We start from the raw sequence: 23,998 nt of genomic DNA, 5'->3' as shown, positions 1-23,998 counted from the left end.
TATTTATTGGTTAGCAATTCCAGTTCTTCCTGCTTATTACCCATACTTCTCGCATTTGTATATAGGCATCTAAGATACTGATTTGATCTTGCCTCCCTGTTGTGCCCTGACCCTCCTTTCTCCTTGCCATTATAGGCCGTAGTCCCCCCCATTTCCAACCCATCTCCCAGTCCCGCACATTCAGCACTTACCTGTGGGCTTTGCTCACCTGCCCCCGACAAACCTAGTTTAAAGCCCTCCTCACAAGGTTAGCCAGTCTGTGTCCAAACAAGGCCTTCCCGCTCCTGGAAAGGTGAACTCCATCTCCGCCAAGCAGTCCTTCCTGGAAGAGCACCCCGTGATCAAGGAAGTTAATCTTGTTAGTCTTTAAAGTGCTACATTGTCCTGCATTTTGCTTCAAAAAACTTGTCTTTCATCAACAGAAGTTGGTTCACAGAAAGAACTTCTCCTACCTTCTATTGGTATTCTTTTGCAAGAAGCCTTTGGAATCTCAAGCCAACATTGGTGCACACAGACCCTTTTAAATGTGCAGGTTTTTGCCTTATTTGTGGAGTTTGCAGCCACAGAGGGTTCGTGTTATCATAGGGATGTAATAGTTCAACCAGTTAACTGATAAGCATCAGCCACTTCTCGCCCTGCAGCTGCTAGGGGCTTGCAGGGATGGCAATCCAAGAAGCATTTAACCATATAAACTGACTGAATTTCAGTTGGTTACATGCTACATAGTCCTGTTTTTTGTTTCAATTGGTTACATGGTTACTCTTTTTTGGGGGAAGGAGGGGGGAGATAATTTTTACATCCCTAATTCTCACAAAATTCATAAATTGTACATTCACAAACAATTAGACACACAGCCAAATATGTCTAGCGGCACTTGGAGTTAGTCAACATTATCCTTTATCCTCTAAGAAGCACCCATTCTCAGTTCACCTTAGCCAGGAATGGCTAACATGCAAGGAATAAGCAGGGGACACAGCTTTCACTTGGAGGCGGGAGGGAGAAGGGTGCAGGACAGCTTTTTCATGCCAAAAGTTCAGCCCGCTTCTTCCATTCTCCCCAACCAAGAGAAACTAGTTAGACCAGTAATTTAGTAACTTATCCCTATTGAATGACTAACACTTGTTTGTACAGAAGGGTGGGCCATTCTTACGTATTGGTGATCTCTAGAAATGCAGCAGAAAAGCAAGTTTGTGATGCAGATCATTTTTTCTGCATTAGCAATATTTGACCCGTTTCAGGCAATTGAAGCAGCCAGTCTTCTAATGCAGACCAGGTTAAAGAGCTCTCTAGAGACAATCCAACACCAGAACCCATATGAAAGCATCAGGGCAATATTGTGTTAAGGTCAGATTTTAGCTTGGTACCAAGGATGACAAATTGTGGAGTTGTGGTTGCCACTTGCTCAGCCCAAGGTGAAAAAATAAAATGGGATGAGCTCTACGGTATTTTTACAACCTATCTTTTTTAAAAAGGTCTTTACTAGGTAAGGCAGTGTGTAGCCCTCTACACAATTAACTGCTAAGCCTTGGCTTATCAGTATCAACTATATGCACTCCTGCCCCCCTTACTGCTGCTGTATCAGAGGCAGCAGGGGCAGGGCGTGGGGAAAGCTGGAGCAGTTGCCTGTGAGGAGCTGGCTTTAAAGCAGGTTCCCCACAAGCACCAGATTTGCTTTTTCACCACCCCATGCTACTGCCTGCAATAGACAGGCAGCAGCACAAAACGTCAGGGAAGTAGGCAGGAACGGATAAACATGGGGAGCCAACTCTGGCTCTGCACGCATCCTGGCTCCACAGACTCACCTGCTCTCCCATCTCCTCCAAAGGCGGCAAGGTGTGGCGTGCAAGAGCAAGTGCTGGTGGGAGAGGACTTAAAAGCTGGTTCCCCCCAGCACCAGCTCCACAGTGCCACCTATCCCACCCTCCCCCCACGCAGCTTCCTCTATCAGCAGGGGTGGGGAGGCTGCTGAGAAGCAGCCTGTCTGTGGGGAGTAGGGGACGGGGGGGGGGGGGGTCCAAGCTCCCTGCCGACAGTCTGCTCTGCCTCCCATGGAGCAGCCTCTGTCCACAGCAAGAGGCTAGTCTAGCAGCAACCCGTTGGTGGGGCAGAGGGAGTAGGGGGGATTCCAAGCTCCTTATGATAGAGGTGGCTCTTTCCGCAAGGAGCTTGGACCCCCCCCCCCCCCCACGGACAGGGGCTGCTACCCCAGACCAGCCTTTGTCCATGGCCAGCCCTGGCCACTGCAAACAGAGGCTGCTTCACAGCAGCCCCCCCCTTCTCTCCCCCTCCTTGCAACAGCCTCTGTTCCTGGGCAGCTCGAACCCCCAGAGACAAGGGCTGCTGCCACCCCACAGTGCTGCCTCTGTATCAGAAGCAGCAGCACAGGGCAGCATGCAGCTGGTCTGCATGGTGAGCTAGTTTTTAAACTGGCTCTATTAGTGAACCGGTTCCCGCCTGTCACTCAGCAGTGCAGCGGGGTTCACCGGGAGTGTGCCTGGGAGCACACACTGGCTGCTGCCCCCTCCCCAAGGACAATCAAATAGTCACGTAACCAATAAGATTTCATGTGGTTACATGACTATTCAATAACACTATATCTATCGTCACTATTAACTATTCTTAATTTGAAATACTCATTATACTTTGGGATATTCCAGGAGAGGAGGGCTTAGAAAAGTTTATCTTCTAATAAGCTACTTCAGTCTCAGTTCGGGGGCGGGGGGGGGGGGGGGGGAGGAGGGGAAAGAGGCAAATATAGACAAGAGAAATCCTTCCCTGACCGTCTAGCAAGCCAAACAGTGCCACAGACTTCCTCAGCAGGGAGTCATTAGTACAGTTTTAGTATTGTCACAAAGATTCAAAATCCACACAACTCAGGGAAACTATGGTAAGCAACAATGTTTTAATGGTTACTGCTACAATTGTTTCAGACATGGCATTGACAGCATGACTGCGCGCATGCTATACCTAAACCTATCCCTTCAATGCAAGGCAAATAAAAGCTTCTAGAACAAGAACAATTAAACTCTTTCTATGAACAAAGGTTATCACTGGACTTGGGTTTTGAAGGATGAACTTATCACACTGATATTGAATATATATGTGCAAAACTGAACAATCTGTACTGAAATCCTAAAAAAAAAAAAAAAAAAAAAAAAACCACACTCAGTGCTGATGAACATAATTTATCATGTTCTTTTCTCTAAAACATGAAGAAAAATAAATCAAAAGTGAATAGATTTAGGAAGTCCATCCACTATTTTATTTCATCACTAGGTTAGATTAGGGACAGTTTCAATAAAATCTCCTTGTTTTGTTTTTAAAAATGTCACTGGTCAAGAATCCCTGGAGTTAGCCACCATCTGTACAATGCATAGAGGGAGAACATTAATTCATGCTCTTCCAAAAAATACCAGCCTAACCTTAATATGCCTCAATGACATAGAAGAATTCATCACGCTATTGTTTCTCTCACCCACCCCCACCTCCACCTCTTTATAAGAGGAATCATGAAGATCATGATATCAGATATCAGACAAGATATCAGACAAGATCACAAAGAGAAAACAGTTTCTTGCCATTTTAACCAGAAAGGACACTCTCTCAATGACTTAACCACCTGCATTCTGCTACAAAGACCTTTTACATCTGCACTTGAAAGGGAATCCTCTGAACTGTCATTCATGTTAAAATTCGACACTTTCCAACAAGGACTTAAACATTTGAACTCTCTCACCCATTACCAAGATAGTTTCCCCAATTATCACCTCTAATACCATTAACTCACAAACATCCCACTCTCCTACCTCTAATATCATCAATTCACAGACACTTACCTTCCTTCCTTCCCCTCCCCTGCCCCCCCCCCCCCGCATCCCCCTCCTGTTCTGCAATGTGATTTGTCCTTTTCATATTTGTTCATTTTTTTTTAAATGGTATCCTTTGGTATATATGGTTGTGACTACTTTCTTCCACTATTTGATCTGAGGAAGTGGGTCTGGCCCACGAAAGCTCATCATCTAATAAACCATCTTGTTAGTCTTTAAAGTGCTACATTGTCCTGCATTTTGCTTCAACTACCCCAGACTAACACGGCTACATTTCTATCACTATTCATGAAGATCAGGCATTCATAGCCAGTATGCAGCACCAGGGTAAAATATTATATTAAGGGTTTTAGTAAATTGCTCACTTATGTTTGAAAATATTTATAGTTGACTTCTATAAAGAGCTTCTTCTCACAAGACAGCTCTCCCACCACATTACGGCACCACATAAGTATCACCATTAAAATCCTACCCTCCACACCCATGCCACTCTGTGGAAGTCAGTTGTCATATACAAACAAATAATACGTTTCTCTACATGTTCCCTTGCTTCACAATAATCTTTATTTTCAGAAGCATCCATTTAGAAACACATTTTCTCTCTGACGTTACTCAGTGGGCTCCATCTAAACAGCAAACAAACTGCAAGCTCTGGCTATAATAGCATTTGCTGAAAGACTGAGGTCTTGATGAATTAGTTATACATCTCATTGCCACCCCTCAAATTCCTCAAATAGTGTCAACACTTAGGGCTACTATCATGACCAGTATCTCCAAAAAAGTGAAGTACCTGACTCATTCACACTACTCCTATTGTTTAAAATATAGAGCATGTTTTGTTGTACTATGCATGTCGTAACATTCCACCTCAAGTCACCCAATAGCACATTATCAGGCTTTTCCTCTCCCTCCCCTACTAATTAATAGTCCTTCCTTCCCACTTCTGAGCAACTCTTCCCACCTCTCTCCCTCTCTGTATCCAAACTTCTCAATCACTTTCCTCACCAATTCTTACCCTTACTTTCCATGTCTCCATACTCCTATCCTTGGCTGATTAGTGACCCGAAAAGGGTTTGTGGATGATGGTGAATACTTTCCAGGCCAGAGTCCCCTTCCTGCAAGTTTGGCCTACATTCTTTTTTCCTAGATGTAGGACTTTACATTTTAATATGGCTAAATGTATTTTGAATTTGTTTGCTTGTGCCCAGTTTACCAAGTAATTTAGATAACTCGATATCTGTTACAAGTCCTCTTAATTATTTACCCAAATCAGTACATCATCTACAAACTTTCAATTCCACATGCCATATCTCCTCCATTCTCAAAAACAAAACAAAAAACAAAACAAAAATATCCACTTACCTCCCAGCTCCCTTCACTTTTAAAATTAAGCCAACCATTGACAACTCTTCCATTCTATTCAAACTCCTCTGAGTCCAGAGCTCCACCATCATCATCCATAATCTCTCTGCTTTTGACACACCGTTGCAAATTCATTCATTACACCTTGTCCACCTTACTCTTTCATGAAATCATCCTCTACTAACTATTCAGCAGGTCCTCCCCAGAGTCTCTCAATGTCCATGGGGGTACTACTGAGCTTTCTACCCTATGTCTTGTCATTCTACACAGCCTCTTTGGATGAGCCCATCCACAAAGTCCTTAACTTTTCCACTCTATCACACCTTCAGGGAGAGAATAGCAAGTATGAACAGCTTACATATTCTATAAAAACCTCCAATTTTACATTTCCAAGACAGTCAATTATATATACAGAGAGAGAGAGAGAGAAATCTTCCTCTTCCTATAGATTATCAACTGATTGGGGAAAGATAGGGTTACCAGCCATCTGGTATTGACCTGAACAGTCCAGTATTTTCGCCTCCTGTCCTGTAAAAAAAAAATTAAGAAAATACTGGACACCTAAAATATCCAGTATTTGCTGGTTTTCCCCCCTGCCAGGAGGTGAAAATACCGGACACCTAGCAACCCTACGACACACTCAGCAACTGGGCCCAACCCCCCGACCCGCTGCCAGGCCCCCCTGCTTACCTGTTTCTGCAGGGGCTTGTCTTGTGGCTGGAACAAAAACAAAATGGCCACCAGCAAAAAAGCCTCTTCTTAAAGGGGCCATGCTGATTTTTATTGTCTTTTTTCACATAACTGCTGTTGGGGTCCCTTTTTTTTGGCTCAACAACTTTGGCATCTCCCTTCTCTCCCCCCTCCCCCCCCCCCCCCCCCCGGTCCCTCAACAAATTTTTTTTCCTGGTGTGGTTTTTTTTTGGGGGGGGGGGGGTATTTTTGGCTAAACCATCTGGCAATCCTAGGGAGAGACCTTGCATACTTTTATTTGAACAACACATACACAGGGATGGATTAAAAGTAAAGAAATTATGACCTACAAGCCAGGGCCTCTGACTTCAAGTGCCCCTCCCACCCCAGTAAAATAAAGCTTACTGCTCTATTCTTCAATTGGAAAGCTTCAGGCCAGATTTGGCCCACCTGGCCAGTAGTGTGCCCAACAGAAGGCTCATCAGCTGGTTCCCCTATGGCACCTTAGACACAGCAGCTGACAGGTGCACCTCAGGAAATAGGACTGCTTTCTCCATCACCCCTCAGGAGCCAACATATTCTAGCAAGCATGGAAGGGAAAGGAGTGGTCCCTGTGGGGGGAACACACAGAGCCCCACAGCTTCTGGTAGCTTCACTCTTTCCTCCTTCCTTCTTGTGAGTAGGAATGACTCTTCCCTGTCCACCCTGTAATATCTAGCCTGGGAGAGGATGGTAGGATGGTGAAAAACTCCTGGAGCTCATTGCAACTCCTCCCCTGCAGCCTGAAAGGGGTGAGGTGAAGAACCCAGTACAAGAAGTGAGGCTGGAGGAGATGCTTACATTTGCCCGCCATCAGCTGCACGTTAATTTTTCCTCTGTTTACTATCAGCCGTTAATTTAAAATTTAGAAACGTTATTTACCTTCCAACTCACTGAATCTGGACTGTCCATAGATTTCAACTTAGTGATACACTTTTAATCAGATAGTTACAAAATGAAAAGCAATCAGTAATTGATGCACTCCACTAGTTACTTGATTGTGTCGTGTAGTACCTTTCCAAAAATAGACAGTATGAGCAAGTGTCAACATTTCAGAGAGTAACAAAAGGAAATTACATGCCCATTCTCTTCATGAGTTTAACTTCCAATTTTAATTTAATATGCTAACAATTGAAGCAGCATGTTATGACAAAGTTTATTTATACAATTTTGTTTCCAGGCTTTTTGTTGGACTATTGCAGGGGTGGATAAAAGGGCCTCTGCAGGCCGGATCCAGCTCACCTCCGGCCAGTGGACTCCCTGCCGCTCCCTCGCCCTCAGACTAATCAGGGCCTGGGGGCAGTGGGAGTACACAAAATCTCCTCCTGTCACTGGAGGCTCAGGTGCCTAGAAGGAACTGTCAGCTGTTCAGAACAGCTGGTGGTTCTCTCTTGGAAGGGTGGGGGCAAAGACTTCACATGCTCCCTTCACCCCCAAGGCAATCAGAGTCTGTAGGCAGGGAAGTGTCCTTGCCCCACCCCTTCTGCACAAGGCCCCACCCATTCCAGGGACACTTCAAAAATTTCTCAAGTGGTGCACCCTCTAAAATGATTGCCCTCCCTTGGACTATTGTTTAACAGCACACAACTTTTTATTTTGAGATTAATAAATCTAATCCAGTCCACTTAGTCTTGAAAGGCTGTGACCCCTAACTTGTGTCAGGCTCACTACAGACCAAATATCTGAAGAGCCCTTTGGCCCTAGAAGGTGCTGTGTGTCTTACTGCACCTGTCAGAAAATGTAATTTAATATCACTGCTGAAGGCAATTAAACCATAGCATCACTATGAACATTACTACCAGGCACAAGCCAAAATTTAAATGGTTTTCTTCCACTCAGATTTACAATTGGTACATCATATTTAAAAAACAGAACCGAAATAACAACAAAGTGTTTGGCATAGGGACCTGGGTGATGATAAAATAGCGAAGAGGGGCTCCTAAAATTGTAGAATTCAGCCCCTATTCAACTTAATCCAGCCTACTCATACCATATAATTAGTTGTGTTGGAAATATTCATGTCGCTATTCTACAATTCTTCACAGCAAGGATTCTATTTGACTGGTACACCAATCAACTATAAAACACCACCTTGACCAGGACCCCAGAGTATCAGTGAAGTCCCAGCATTTACATTTACCCCTAAGACGACACTAAAACACATTTAATTATCCACTGTACCAACTGCCTCTCCCCCCCACAACCAACTGGAATGTAGGGATTCCGTGCACAAGTAAAAGCCACGCTTCAGGGCCCACAAGCAAAGTTGCCAAAACCACACAATGATCCAAATGACATCACAACTACAGGGAGGGAATTCACTACCAACACTGATCCAGCCAAAAAGTCTCAGGCAAAACCTTGCCTCTCCTCTCCAACCACAGAAAATCAGGGTTCCTACAATTTCATTTTATTCTATGCCTTCTGGGCCTGCTCATAACTCCAGCAGAATTCTGGCAGAGTTCTGGCAGCTTGGATATCACAATGAGGCATTGTAGAGTATCACAAATGAGCAGATGGAACCCAGACAGGTGGTGGGATTTTGCTTGTGGGTGTGTTGAGTGCTACTCTGAGTCTAGTTAGTAGGAAAATGGAGCACATAAATGCACTGGAAAGGTGACTGAAATCTACCTTTAAAACTTAGCAGGAAATACAATATCAAATTGCCTTTTTTGGAACCAGAGTAACAGAGAAAGATTTGATTTTTAAATAAAGAATAAAAAAATTCACACCATATAAGTAGCATCCATGTACCCAATTTAGGATTTGTTAAGATGCTATAAGAGCGTGTGTTTACAATGTGGTAATAAGCAAAGTGGTTTTTTACATATAAACTTAATACTTAAATTATCAAGTTCAAACAGTAAAGGGAAATGATTTAGACAAGAAACATATCAACTTTTGGACTCACTTGAGCAGGAATCTATTCATTAAATACAATACAATCTTTCCCTGCTCTGATGAATCATGTCTCAAAATCAAAGCTCACAAGAGGAGCTTATCTTGCTAACAAGTATCACAAAGTTAAAAGAAAGTTGCAATACTTTGTAAACATTATAAATTTTAAGCAACATGAAATAATTAAGAATTAATGCTACACAAGTGTTTACATTCAGAATTTAACATGGCTACTAATAGAAATCATGCATTATTTACAGCTTTCCACTAAAGCAGCAAATCCACAAGTGTCTTTAGAGACAAATTTACAACAGAATTGTGGCATGAACCACAAGAGAATTGCGAGGCTGAGTCTTCTGTTTTCCCAACTGAACTGAAATACCACAGTATTTTCAGCAATTGTGTAAAAATACTCCTTGAAAAATGAAACTATCTTCCTTACTATTTTTTGTGTCTCACACGTTTATTTATAACTTTACACAAACATGTGCTGTTAGCCACTTATTTTCAAGGGAAGACCAGTGTTGTTAACAGGCTTTTTCAAACAGACATAAGCAAAATTTGTATTTTTCAAAAATCTTGACTAAGTCTGAATGATATCCACTGATGTACTCATTTTTCTGCCCCATTCTCAAGGACACAGAAGAGAAATGCTTCATTTGGTATTTTTATTTTAATCACTCTCTTCCCCATCTACTCCCCAAAAGCTAATCTATTTGTGAATTATATATCCTTAAGTGATGACCCAGCTAGCATTCTGTGAGGGTCAAACTCACATACTAATACATACTTGAGCAACAGAATAGAAGTCAGAACTGTTGACGGGAGCTACAGACCAATAGAGAGTGCCATCTACTGTATACATTGGACGACTGCTCAGAGATGTCTAATTTAGTCTTGAAAGGAAAATAAGGGGGGAAATTGTGTATGTTCTTCCCCTGCCACCTTCCCTGGTGCTTATGATTTTATCCTGACATTAGTATGTTTGTGTGTCACTCAATGTGTGTCAGATAAAACTCAATACAAGTATTTTACAAAAAATGAACATTTTAAAACTAGGTCAATCTGGCATCTTAAGAAAACATGCTCAGAAGTTAGATGGGTTTCACTGTACATGACTGCAGCGAGTATCAGGAGTAAGCTATGCGGAAAAATAAAAATGGTGAGGTCAGAAAAATTGCTAAACTGAGGTCTATTAAAATAATATGCTAGAGAAGACATCAATGGCGACAGCAGGTGTTATGAATGGATCATAACCAACTATCGGTTACAGAAAATCCAACAAGAAAAGGGGGTAGACCTACGATGACTTGGAAGTATGCAATTAACAGAAAAATTTAACTTGAAATGGGAGGACTAAGGTCACATAGCAGCTGATAAGCAAGCATGAAGAATGTAGGTAGCCCAACATGCTAAAAGCAAGGAATGGACTAAGGTTTAAGGAAATACTTTTATGGAGATGTCACCTAATTTATGCCAATTAAAACCTATTTTATATCACAAGGCCAGTTTGAGAAGGTTGATCCGGGAACTACTTGCTAACACCACATAATCCAGGGGTGAGCAAGAGATTGTCAGCGGGCTGGATTCAGCCCACCAAACCACCACATCTGGCCCATGGTTGCCTCATTGAGACTTGTAAGCACAGCGCAGGAGCAGCTGTCATTTTAAATGTGGCTGCTCTATTCTGGGTGTGAGGAGGAAGGCTCTCTACTCTGCCCCACCCCTCAGCAAAATCTCTCAGCTCCCATTGGCCAGTTTCTGACCAATAGCAGCTGAGTTATTTTGCTGGCAGCAGGAGCCGCCAATTAAGCCTCCTTCCACCCCACACTCCTTCACCCTGCCCGGAGCAGAGCCAGGTGGATCAACTTGCAACTACAGCCTTCAGGTTCCTCCAGGACTGTTGACCAGAAGCTACCTAGGTCAGCACCTCTTACCCAGAGTTTGCTGCTGGCGTGCGCACGCACGCACACCTACCCGCCCCAGGCCACCACCCAAACTCTCTGTACTATTTCATCCAGTCACAATTCCCTCCCAAATCATGCATCCTCTTCCCCACCCTTCCCCAAGGCCGGAATCCTCTCTGGCACCTATACCCCCTTCCTAATCCTGCACCCCATTCTCCTACCCAAACCCCCTGCACTCCTTTCCCTCAACTCCCTCAAAGACACTGTACTCCTTCTAGAGCCCCTCACTCAGGCCAGAATCCTCTCCTGCACCCAAACTCCCTCCTGGATTCTGCATCCCAAGCCTCTGCCCCAGATCACAGCCCCCTCCTTCACCCGAACTCCCTCTGCATCCCAAGCCTCTGCCCCAGATCACAACCCCCTCCTTCACCCGAACTCCCTCTCAGACTCCATACCCCCTTGTGCACCCCAGTCTCCTACCCCAACCTCCCTTCTGTTCCCTACCCCAAACTCCCTCGATAAGAAATGCAACCCTTGAGCACTTGCCAAAATCTTGGAGTGGCCCCCCCTATTAAAAATTATTGCCCACCCTGGCATAATCAAACACCTCACTAGAATCAGGATGCCACAGAAACTTTCTTCTCCTTTATCAGCTTTATTGCAGAACTCAAAAATACCCCCTTGTAAACATGAAATATTAAGCTTCCCTTAAAGTGCTATTTTGTAATTCTACCATTTGTTTAAATAGATTGTGAACTTCCTAAAGCCAGTGTAAACTCATATCACTCTGCTAACTAGTGTTGAGGGGGAAAAAGGCATTCATCTTTTTAAAACCCTGTACATCATTTGACAAGTGAGTTGTCCGCCATCAGTCTTATCACAATATTTACTACCCTGTTACTTAATGATTGTACAAAGATTTCCTGTTGAGACTATTTCCCACTTACCCAAATTATAAATTAGAAGGTGGGGAGGGAGGGAAATGTGACCGTTTGCTTAACTGTGATGGCACAGAAGTAATGTAAATACCAGAATTAGAAAGAAGGAGGGATCATGTACCAAATTTTGAATCTATATCTTGGAAGTATACAATAGGATCAGAAGTTATACCTTCTAGTTGAGAGAGTGTAAGATCCTCTTCTTAAAATCCAATACTTCTGCTTTGGTTCATATTTCCTTAGTTTCTTATCTATACACCATTACATTTGAATTTAGCCTTTATTTCAGATAGTAATCTATACAGGAAGATACAAATGCAGACTTGTATAATCAGGCGCTTCCATTTCAAACTCTAACTTTCTTATTATCTTCTTATATGTCTGCACTTCTGTGGTAATAGCTAATTCATGTGAACAGTTGATTTGGTGAGTTTTAAGAACATACTGTTGGTCTTGTATGCTCTTCCACTTTAATACCTTGAGCAAACAAAACAAAACATAGGTTGATTTCCATCAAGCTGCATGTTTTATAGTCCTCAGAGTTCATAAATCGGGGTTTCACAACAGACTACTGGTAACCATTTAGAAGATTTTAATAAAGTGTGTGGGGGGAAGGGAGAGGAGGAATATTAGTAAATGAAAGGATTTTGTTAAGAGATGTTAAATAGAGTGATCAATTTTTAAACATTAGAAAACACAAAACAAAAGACAAAAACAGGAGTTCATCACAACTATGGGAAAACTCATGTCAATATTAATGATGCATAAAAAATTCAGCAACATAACTGAGACACTTAATCTTTAGAAATTCAATGCTGTCCATACTATGGTTTACCCATGCACCTCTGCATTCTTCGTTGCCTCCCATACAAAATGAGATTCTTCTATCTAGGCTAAAAGGTTAGCATCAACTTTGACACCACTGCATGACTCATCCCAGCCTTGATTATTCCTTAATGCACAACCTACACACTACCTTCCTCATTCCTATCCCCAAGGATCATTTTTTCTGCCTTGTGTTTATCAGATTAAGTGTTACAGTAAACACATATTTAACAGGAAGTGTTAGTTATACCACCCAGCCTGCATTCATGGTGCTGTCAGTATACAACTTTGCTCTGAGGGGAGGAAGAGACCAGCCTCTTACAACTATGTTACATCACTGGCTAGGAGCCAACACGCATGGATGTGGACAATCCCAAAGAAGACACTGCTGACAGCAAAGAAGGAAGCGCCAATGCCATTCCTCGGTGCTTCTAAATGCACTTCGAACAAGCGCACGCCCGTGTCACTTTATGGGGGGCCCCGCATTTCTCTGGCTGTTTTCCGGGATCTAGCCACAGAAAAGGGCTACCAGCATTAGCAGCCCCAATCACAAGGAGCGCTCATCATCACGAGGGTCCCCCCAGCGCCTCCCAAACGCCAGGTAATAGGAGCTCGGGATCCAGGTCCACCCGGGAAGCGCTAACAGGAAAGCGAGTGAAACGTACAGTGCAGGGCTTCTCCCGGGCACTGCAGCATCTCCTCCTCCCACCCAGCCGCGCCAGCGGAGCTCGCTCACTCGTCACACACGGGGCCCTTCCCGGGATCCCGGCGGGGATGTCCGGGTCGGGCTCCCCGCGGCGCTGTGCACGGGGCAGAGCCGCCGGCAAGTGCCTGCGTCCATGGCAGCTGCCCGCCCCGGGACCCGAGCACCCCTGCCTGCCGCGAGAGGCTGAACTTGGCCAGGCTGCCCCCGGCGCGGAGCTGCTACTGTCGCAGGGGGGAAGGCGGCTGCGGCGGCCCCCGGGGGCTGTTGCGGTCCCGCCGCCCGCCCTGCCCGTGCATCCCCAGCCGCGCCCGAAGGGCACAGCCCCGCCGCGCTCACCGTCCTGTGCTGCTGGCGGTGCCTGCCCAGCCCGGGGAAGCAGCCGGCGGCTGCCAGCGCGCCCCCGCCGCCGCCCCGCGAGAAAAGGAGCAGCAGCGATCTCCCCGCGGCAGCCGCCATCTCTCAAGTGGAAGCAGCCCGCCGGCCCCCGCCCCACTCCGGCAGGCTGTACCGCGGGGCCGCCAGGGGCCGGGCAGGCGCGCATGCGATCGCCAGCCAATCACCGGCCTCCGCCCCGAGTTGGGGCGGGGCTAGTGCGCTCCCGGCTCCCTTCTGCCCGTGCTGCTGCTGTGAGGCGGGACTTTCGGGGTGTCAATCAGCGCGGGTGGTGCGCGAGCAGGCCGCGAAGCCGGAAACAGCGCGTGGAGTTCAACAGAAAGGGGCAGTGGCAGGGGCGGGGCTTCTCTCTGTGGGCGGGGCAGTAGCAGGGCGTAGCCCGGGAGGGGCGGGGCAGGGCAGGGCGGGAGGCAGCCTGGGGGCAGAGTAGGGCGGGGCAGGACGAGCACAGAGCGCAGGAGCCCAGCCCGGCGGGGTGGGGCGCAGCGCGGGTCGTACCAAACAAGGATCTGCACAGAGCAGACCGGCAGCCGGGATGCGGGGAGTGTCTTGGAACCAGCGTGGCCCCAGCCGGCCCAAGTTGCTAACCTAGCAACAAGCACTTATCCCCTTTCTCTTCCAAACTTGCACAGAGACTGGCCTGTCAGCTCTGCCCCCAAACCCAGCGCAGCCGCCTTCCTCAGAATGGGTGGTAAGGGACTGGCATCCACCAGAGTAGGCGGCTGCTTGTGCCTGGGGGTATGTTTACACAACAAAGTTATTTCGAAATAACATCCCTTATTTCGAAATAATGTTCCTGGCAGTACACAGCCAAACTCCTATTCTGAAATAAATTCAAACTAGCGGAGCACTTATTTGGAATTTGGTAACCCTCATTCTACAAGGCACAATGCAAAATTTCAAATAGCTATTTTGAAATAAGTGCTGTGTAGACACATTTCAAAATAGACGGCCTCCAGACTTCCCAGAGTGCCTTGATAGCCACTCCAGCCTCAACCAAGAACACTCCACTCCCTCCCCCATCCCTGGAGCCCTTAAAGGGGTAGACTCTGGCCACAGTGCCTGTGCCAGCTCCAAGCTGGCCAGCCCAGAGCCAGCAGTCACTGACCCTGACCCAGTGGCCCCAAAACAGTAGCCAACAAGCCACGGGCAGCCAGCCCTCCACTGCTCCCAGGGAGCAGTCTGCCAGCTTCCAGGAGCCTGCCAGGGCCTGGAGGAAGCGGATGCCTTCCTGGTCCAGGGTGGAGATCATGGACCTTACTCAGGTTTGGAGAGGATGCCCCCCAACATCCATGATTTCCGCATTAGACAAAGGAACGTGGCCATCTATGGCAGGATAGCTGTCATCCTGGCCACCAAAAGCCACATGCGAACCCAGGATCAGATTTGCATGGCAATCAAGTTGGTCCGACGAGACACCCCCAACCCTGAGCTTCCCCTCCTCCTTTTTCCCCTTGATTCCCCCTTCCAGCTCCCTCCTCCCAGGTTTCCCCCTCCCCTCTCCCACCCTCTCTTCTCCCCTCTCCTGCCTCCTTTCCCCAGTCTCACCAGAGTTTCATTCCCTCCCCCCAGTTTTGTTAAATAAAGAGAGTTTGTGTTCATGAAAATACGTGTATTTTATTTTACATCAGAAGGGGGGGGGTTAGGGAGGCGTAAGTGGAAGGATGTGAGGGAGAAATGAGGCACAAGCCCACAGTAGGGCGGACCAGGGAGGCTCTTAGTGCTCCTCAGGGTGGAAGCTCTCCCTCAGGGCCTCCTGGATACTGACAGCCCCCTGATGGACCTCCCGGATGGCAGCCTGCAGAAAGTGCAGCCAGGCTCGCAGCAATGCATCCAAGAGAAGCACCAGAGTGCCCAGGGGCAGCTCTGGCTCCATGTTGCAGAGTGTTGTGGTGTCCCCAGTGAAGGCAACCAGAACACGCAGAGACAAAATGCTTTGCTTCCCTCATCTAGGTAGACAAGCAATCAGGGAAACCTGAGAACTAGCTCTCCGGGGGTGGGGGGAGTCCCTTTAAGCACAGACCTCAGATAACCTCAGGCAGCAGCCCCACACAGTTAGTCCTGACCTGGTGCCCTGCCGGAACTGGTTCTGGCCAACCTTGAATGTGATTCAGAGTCCACTCTGTGGACTCGCTATTTCAAAATAACAAAATGCTATTTCTAAATGCATTTTGTGTGTAGACACGTTATTTCGAAATAAGCTATTTCGAAATAACACTGTAGTGTAGACATACCCTTGTTTAGATAGGATCTTCCAGCAGCCATCCCCCCAGCTCCATGCTCTGTACTCTCCAGACTGGGAAAGGAGACAGAGAATGGATCCCTGTAATGGATTTGGATGGGCAGGTTAAAATCCCCAGTTGAACTGACTTACTTTTAGGGATTGTGATAGAAATGTAGCCGTGTTAGTCTGGGGTAGCTGAAGCAAAATACAGGACAATGTAGCACTTTAAAGACTAACAAGATGGTTTATTAGATGATGAGCTTTCGTGGGCCAGACCCACTTCCTCAGATCAAATAGTGGAAGAAAATAGTCACTACCATATATACCAAAGGATACAGTTAAAAAAATGAACACATATGAAAAGGACAAATCACATTTTAGAACAGGAGGGGGATGCAGCGGGGGGGGGGGGGGGAGGAAGGAAGGTAAGTGTCTGTGAATTGACAATATTAGAGGTGGGGAGAGTGGGATGTTTGTGAGTTAATGGTATTAGAGGTGATAATTGGGAAAGCTATCTTGATAATGTGTAAGATAGTTCAAGTGTTTGTTCAATCCTCTTTGGAGAGTGTCGAATTTTAACACCACCAGAAGCATCTTCAGCTCAGTCCCCTCCCAAACTTTGGAAGTTGTCCAATCGTCACAAGCCACTAGGGTGAGTCTACTTTGAGAATCTTTTTTCTCTACCCACAAACCTGAGGCTATGCCTAGACTACATAGTTCTTCTGGAAAAAGATACCGTATATTCCGGCGTACAAGACGACCTCTGAAGTTAAAAAACATCCCCCAAAAATCGGGGGTCGTCTTGTACGCCGGATGCCCCGCTGCCGGAGCCCCTCCGCGGCTTTGAAAGCCTCAGGGGAAGCCGGCGGGGGGGCATCCCAGGCACGCATGGGCTGCCCCCCCGCCGGAGCCCCTCCGCGGCTTTGAAAGCCTCGGGGGAAGCCGGCGGGGGGGGCATCCCAGGCGCACATGGGCTGCCCCCCCGCCGGAGCCCCTCCGCGGCTTTGAAAGCCTCGGGGGAAGCCGGCGGCGGGGCATCCCAGGCGCGCATGGGCTGCCCCCCCGCCGGAGCCCCTCTGCGGCTTTGTAAGCCTCGGGGGAAGCCGGCGGGGGGGCATCCCAGGCGCACATGGGCTGCCCCCCCGCCGGAGCCCCTCCGCGCCACCGCTTTCAAAGCCGCGGAGGGGCTCCGGCGGGGGGGCAGCCCATGCGCGCCTGGGATGCCCCCCCCCCGCCGGCTTCCCCCGAGGCTTTCAAAGCCGCGGAGGGGCTCCGGCGGGGGGGCAGCCCATGCGCGCCTGGGATGCCCCCCCGCCGGCTTCCCCCGAGGCTTTCAAAGCCGCGGAGGGGCTCCGGCGGGAGGGGGGGGTGGGGGGGGGAATCCCAGGCGCTCCTGGCGGCTTTGCTCCCGGTGCCTCTGGTCTGCTGGGGACCATCAGGGACACCGGGAGCAAAGGAGGCGGAGGGGCGCTGGGGTATAAGATGAAACCCTATCTTTTAATTAAAAAGATAGGGGGTCGTCTTATACACCCAGTCGCCCTATACGCCGGAAAATACGGTATGTAAATTGCAGATTGCAGTTTACAATTTGCGTAGCTTTTTCCACTTATTTTTCCAGAAGAGCCTTCAACGACATTTGGCCTGTCCTACACTGGGCCAAATATAGGGAAAAAAACCCTTTTTCAGAACATCCCTTTTTCCTCATAAAATGTGGTGTACAGGGATGCCAAAAAAATGCGTCTGCTCTTCCGGAAAAAAACTTTGATGAGCAAACATGTTCCTTGGATGCGGCAGAGTTTTTCTGGGATACCTTTGGTATCCTGGAAAAACTCTGCTGTCTAGATGTACCCTGAGAGAGATCTTGTGGAGAGGCAATGTTCTTTTCAAAGGCCATAGCAGCTCTCTCCTATTCTTTGTGCCAGTTCCTGCAGTGCATGCTGGGACATTCCTGTGTGGTGCTGGCACCAGTAAAGAGAGGAAACAGGTGACGGCTTCTAAGCAGAAACAGCTGCTGGCATTCCTTGGGGTGGCAAGATGGTTGTGAGGCCTTTATCTGTGCAAAATGTGAAGAAAAAGTTCTCTCATTAAACCCACATGACTTTTAAAACAATTTTTCAAAGCAATGTCTGGCTAGGCCAATGGGCTTCCTGAGACATTCCAAGGAACGTATGAGGGCAGGAGGACAGAGACATGGCACAAGATAAAAGATACTGCAAGGGGACTAACCAGGAGGCCCCTCCTGCATGGGGTGAGTACAGGCAGTCCCCGACTTACGCGGATCCGACTTATGTCGGATCCGCACTTACAAACGGGGCTTTCTCGCCCCGGAGCTCGCAGGCAGTGGTCACCCACCTCGACCTCTGGGGCGAGAAAAGCTGCTCCTGGTGCCCCTGGTCTGCTGGGGACCATCTCCAGCAGACCAGGGGCATCGGGAGCAAAGCCGCAGCGGCGGCGGGTCCCGTGCCAGAGCAAAGCCTCAGAGGCGAGGCACCCCACTGCTGTGGCTTTGCTCCCCGTGTCCCTGGTCTGCTGGGGAGGGGCGCAGCTAGTGTGCCCCCCCCAGCAGACCAGGCTTTTGTTGTGGACCCTGGGGCAGAGCAGCTGGGGTGCTTCCGGTTGGTCCCGCAGCGCTGCTCTGGGCACTACTGGACCAACCCGGCAGCACCCCAGCTGCTCTGCCCCAGGCGTCCTGATTCAGCCGCTGCTGGTCAGTTTCAGCAGCGGCTGAATCAGGACGCATGGGGCAGAGCAGCTGGGGTGCTGCTGGGTTGGTCCAGTAGTGCCGAGGAGCCGCGCTACTGGAGCAACCCAGCAGCACCCCAGCTGCTCTGCCCCAGGCGTCCCTAAGTCAGCCGTTGCTGAAACTGACAAGCGCTGACTACAGGAAGCCCGAGGCACAGTTGCTCTGCCCCGGGCTTCCTGGAATCAGTGGCTGATCAGTTTCATCAGCAGCTGACTTGGGGTTCTTAAGTTGAATCTGTATGTAAGTCAGAACTGGCGGTCAGTTTCAGCAGAGGCTGAATGTGGACGCCAGTTCCGACTTACATACAGATTCAACTTAAGAACAAACCTACAGTCCCTATCTTGTACGTAACCCGGGGACTGCCTGTATAGGAGAAAGAGGTGGGAGACTTTATGCCCGACAAGGGCTCATGCTGGTTAGGGTAAGGACAGAATACAGGGGCGGATACACAATAGGACCTTCAATTGCAAGAAGAAAATTGAGAAAGCTGTTATACATAGATCTTTTTAAGACCTGTGTCTAGCAGGCCAGATTTGTCATGACATTGATATGAATTGTAATGATGGGCTTCAAGTGGTGAAATGACAATACAGTAACATCATGCCATAATGACATACGAGGACACCACAACACAAGCACATGAAATGGCGTGTGTCTCCATGATACCACAATAGAACATGAGGGCATTACATCTCAGAGTTGTGAATTCACAACTTATTTCACACCATTGCTACATGTTGCAGGTCAGAGCTATAAAGATGCATACTATCATTGTCGCACTTGATGTAATGAAATAATAATTTGTAATACAAAAATTCAATGCATGACATTACAGATGATTGTGATTGTCACAGTGTCGTAGTCATGCACTATCATAGGACACACCAAAGCTCAAAATGATGAAATCATGACATAGCTACATAAAAAATGCTATATAACACTATCATAGCAATGAAGTCAACAGTATCACTGCAACATAATGACATCACATTAATAGCTTGAGTGATGAAATTACACTAGCATTGTGCCATCAAAGTAGTAAAATCACAATTTTATGTCATTACCTAATGGTAGAACCAGATGACAACATGGATCAATATGATTAATTGGTACAACCATTGTGACGTTACAATATCATAAACTGATTAGGTAATAAAAGTAACAAGGCTGCAATACTATGGCATTGCCTAACAAGATCACAGCTTAATATGATGAGATCATAACACAGCATTATTATGACAAGTAATTTTTAATCTTAAAGCATGAAGTTATGCACATGACACTGCAAATAAAAATAAAATCACGACATAAATGCAGGGGCGGATATAGGGCAGGGCGAACCGGGCAAAGGGGGGGCCCTGCGGAATTATGCTGCCCGGGGCCCCGCAAAACGGTCATCTGCCCCTGCATAAATGCATTTTGACAGAATATTGCTTTGCAGTGTAAAGATATTGTGACTTCACCTCAGAGCTGTAATGCAGCCGCATCAGGGTATGATATGACATCACAACTAAGAGCAATAAAATCACAATGTAACAGTTTGTTGTTGTTAAACAACATATTGCTACAGAAGTCTACGGCCATTCTTCAGTGATCTTGTGACCCCTGCAGAATGCAAAATCATTCAATTGAAACTGGAAATTTGAATGTTCATGGACAATTTGGAATGGATAGCAATAGCAGGGTTTTGATGGGGGGAGATATATGTAAATATATTAATTAAATCTTTCTATGAATTTTTATGTATGTGAGGTTAATATAATGAAATGTGTAAGAAATTCTTTGAAAGGTCATTTACTTTGATTATTTTTCTTAGAAGGGATTGCCTGTCTATAAATTATTACAGTAACTCTGATAGTTCCATTTTAATTCTTTAAAAGGAATAATCTGGAAAGCAAATAAGAGCATTAATTTTGATTTTGGAAGTGCCCCAGAATTGCTGTATTAAGTAATGGGCATTCAAAAAAATTTAATGTACAAGCAGTTCCCACACGTACCGATATTCTTATGGCTCTGAATAAAATAAAGTGTTTGGCTCAAAAGCAGCTAGGATCATGAATTTTTTGAAGTCCAAACTGCAAGATGATTGGTTTCCTGATGGAAATTTATTAGAGTGTTCGTTCTGCATGGAGGATTTATTGTACAACACTGGAACTTCTCTCAGTCTGTTTATGCAAGATGACAGGAGCTGGATCACAATAAAATCAGCTGCAGGCAGCTTATTGTTATGTTTTGAAATCTGCCATGGTGCTGGAAAAGTACCTTTCTGATTTCTCCCCCCTCCATCTTCACTTCCAGTGTTAATATGCCTTTCACTATATGCTAATTTTTTTCCCATTTAAAGTCACTTTATGTTCACAGAGCATGGTAAGCTTTTTTTGTACACTTTGGCACAGACATAAACAGCTAATAATCTATAAATGAATATCAGCATCCTTACTTCTACTTTCTAAGCATATCAACACACAAGATTGGGCTTTTGTGAATTGGTACCACCTGGAAAATGCTTCCCTAGACAATTAAATTCTGTACTGGGCTTCATATACTATGGAAGTATAGAACTAGGTTTCCCTCAATTTGAAGTAGTCAGAATTGGCTTTTTAAAAAAAACCCTCTGAAAATAGCCTCATGGGTCGAAAGTAAATGACAGGGAAAGCTGAAAAAAACCTAGCCCTTTGAAGTGAATTACAAGAAAATGGATAAAGGAGTTAAGATTGATGTGATCCTCAAAAAACACTGATTTTCTAGATTCCAGATATTGTGCTTTTTCTTGTCTTTTGTGCAAGACGGACAAGATAAGACAGATAAGATTTTGCTTTTACAACCCTCCTGTCTCTGTGCTATCATCTCTCTGAATCCTGCTACTTTCATAGGCTAAGTCTCAGTACTATTACAGTGTTTCCAGATCTGACTGCTACAGCCCTCTTCATGTCTGCTTCTTCTACCCTTAACCTTTGGTCTCTGGTATTGCTGCTTTTTCTATTCTCTTGCCTATTTGACAAGTGTTCTTTTTTCCAGGCAGCTTCTTTATACAATATATTTTATTTTTATAAAATGTGCTTAATACAAAGTATCACAAACTGATTTACAGAAAGAGATTAATCTCAGTTTTTTCAGAGTTTTTTACTGAATTCTTTTGCAGGGCTGTGCAGTGATGAGCAACTACTGCTTAAGACTCTGTTCTCTTTGGGTATGTCTACACTACAGCACTAATTCGAACTAACTTAATTCAAATTAGTTAATTTGAAATAAACTAATTCAAATTAGTGCATCTAGACCTAAAAACTAATTCAAATTAGCGTTTTGCTAATTCGAAATAGCATGTCCACACTGAGTGGTCCCTGAACCGAAGTTAAGGCTGGTCGGAATCAGTGCCGGCAGGGCATCAGGTTAGGACTTAGGGTAAGTCTACACTACAGCACTAATTCGAACTAACTTAGTTCGAATTAGTTAATTCTAACTAAGCTAATTCGAATTAGCGCATCTAGACTTAAAAACTAGTTAGAATTAGCGTTTTGCTAATTCAAACTAGCATGTCCACACTGAGTGGACCCTGAACTGAGGTTAAGGATGGCCGGAAGCAGTGCTGGCAGGGCATCAGATTAGGACTTAGAGTGTGGAGCTGCTGCCTCAGGCTAGCCACGGGCTGTGCTTAAAGGGACCCGACCCCCACCCCGGACAGACAGTTCTCAGGGGTTCCCCACTTGCAAAGCAGTCCTGGCTTGGAGTGCCCTGAGTGCCCACACTTGGCACATCACAGCACTCGGCCATCAGCCCGGCTGCACTTGCTGCAGGCTGCCATCTGGAGGGGGCTGCCAAGGGCTGGTAATGCAGTACGGAGCCTACCTGATGACAAATTGAGCAGGGTACTGGGATCCAGGAGTGGGGTTACTGTGCCACAGTCCATATTTCACACTCTGGTCACATCTACACAGCAGGGCAAAACTCACATTAAGCTTCGCAACTTCAGCTATGTCAATTGCGTAGCTGAAGTCGAAATAGCTTAATTCAGCTTCTGGCGCTGTCTACACAGCAGGAAGGTGAAGGAAGGTGAAGGAAGAACACTTGTCCTTCAACTTCCCTTATTCCTCACAAAATTAGGGTTACAGGAGTAGGAGTAAGAAGTCCTCCAACTCGCCATTATTTCAAAACAATGGCTTGCTGTGTAGACGTGCTCTTTTATTATTTTGGAATAATGTCAGTTATTCCAAAATAATGCTTCTGTGTAGACATAGCCTCTGATTAGTACTGTGACGGGGTGTACATACCCTGCACTGTAGCACGGGGGAGGAGGGAGCAGATTAAATCCCCGTTGGCGGAACAAGTCCCGCCCCGTTTCCCAGACTGGGCATGCTCCAAATGGTGGGGCACTATAAAAGGCAGCAGAGCAGCTCAGTCTGGGCTGGCCAGTGAAGAAGGATCTCCAGCCCAAGCTCTTGAGCTGCATTTGCCAGTGACTCAGACAGCAGGAACTGGAGCCCTAGGAGACGGATGCAACGTAAACCTCACCGAGTCCCAGTGAAACGTTGCTGCCAGGGAACCAGAAGGCCTGGCTGCTCCGTGGGATGCAGACCCAGCTGAAGTGGAAGGAAGTAACCCAGGGAGGGTGCAGGAGCAGCCTCTCCCATCCAGGTATCCTCAGCGTGTTTCGGCTGGATTCCCCGTTGAGGGAGTGCCAGACCCTGGGTTGGGACCCAGTGGAGTAGGGAGGTCTCGGGTCCCCCTACCAGGGTGCTAGGCCCAACCCTTCAGACTCTGGCCCTTAGGCCATGCCGCCCTGAAGTGAGGGCTGTCTAGAGACTCAGGCTGGTAGGGCATGCTGCCCTGTGCATGGGGCTGTTTATGGGCTCTGGGTTATCCTGAGACAAAGGAAGATTAGGGAGATGGCCAGCTACCTCCTGGCCAATCAGGCAGCATCCCACTTCGGAAGAGGCTCTCGCCTGTGATGGTGAGTGCATACACCGCCACAGGTACTTGGATAGTTAAATGCCTGGCTTTACAAGTTCTGGGTGACCCATTTCAGCACTCACATGTGGAAATTGGGTTTCAACTCTAATACACAAAAATAAGTTCAACAACCATTTTAGATTTTTTCACTATAATAAAACAAAAATATTAAAAAATAACTTAGGACTTTGCTATCACAGCTGACTGATGCTATAAATTATGACAGTGGTCCCCAATCTGGTGCCCACAGGCGCCATGGCGCCTGCCGGGCCATTTATATGTGCCCACCGAATGATTGGAGCCAGCCCTGACCCGGGCACGCGGCGCAAGGGCGGCCCCGCCCCCGGGCGCGTGGCACATGGTCAGCCCTGCCCCTAGGCGCGAGGTGCATGCGTGGCCCTGCCCCTGGGCACCCAGCAGCCCCAAAAAGTTGGGGACCACTGAATTAAGATATAAGTAATTCACCTCAAACCTGAATGCACAAGAAGCATGAGACTTT

General features: G+C 46.8%; 1 protein-coding gene across 3 annotated transcripts in view; it reads right to left on the bottom strand.

Annotated features, from left to right (window-relative positions):
* Window positions 1-13,768, bottom strand: part of MCU (mitochondrial calcium uniporter) — a 147,039-nt gene extending 133,271 nt beyond the window's left edge. Inside the window, exon 1 of one of the 3 annotated variants that reach the window (XM_075935007.2) lies at window positions 13,529-13,768. In XM_075935007.2, coding sequence (XP_075791122.1) covers window positions 13,529-13,648 — 120 coding nt within the window. In that variant the 5' untranslated portion in view covers window positions 13,649-13,768. The remainder of the gene's footprint in view (window positions 1-13,528) is intronic. The other 2 variants (XM_075935008.2, XM_075935009.2) reach the window with 2 other exon arrangements.
* Between the last annotated feature and the right edge of the window lie 10,230 nt (window positions 13,769-23,998).

Source organism: Pelodiscus sinensis, chromosome 8 (assembly GCF_052426305.1).
Source record: "Pelodiscus sinensis isolate ZL-2025 chromosome 8, ASM5242630v1, whole genome shotgun sequence".
Classification (NCBI taxonomy): Eukaryota; Metazoa; Chordata; order Testudines; family Trionychidae; genus Pelodiscus; species Pelodiscus sinensis.
Note: the sequence above shows the minus strand (reverse complement) of the source record. Positions and strands in the feature narration are given on the sequence as shown.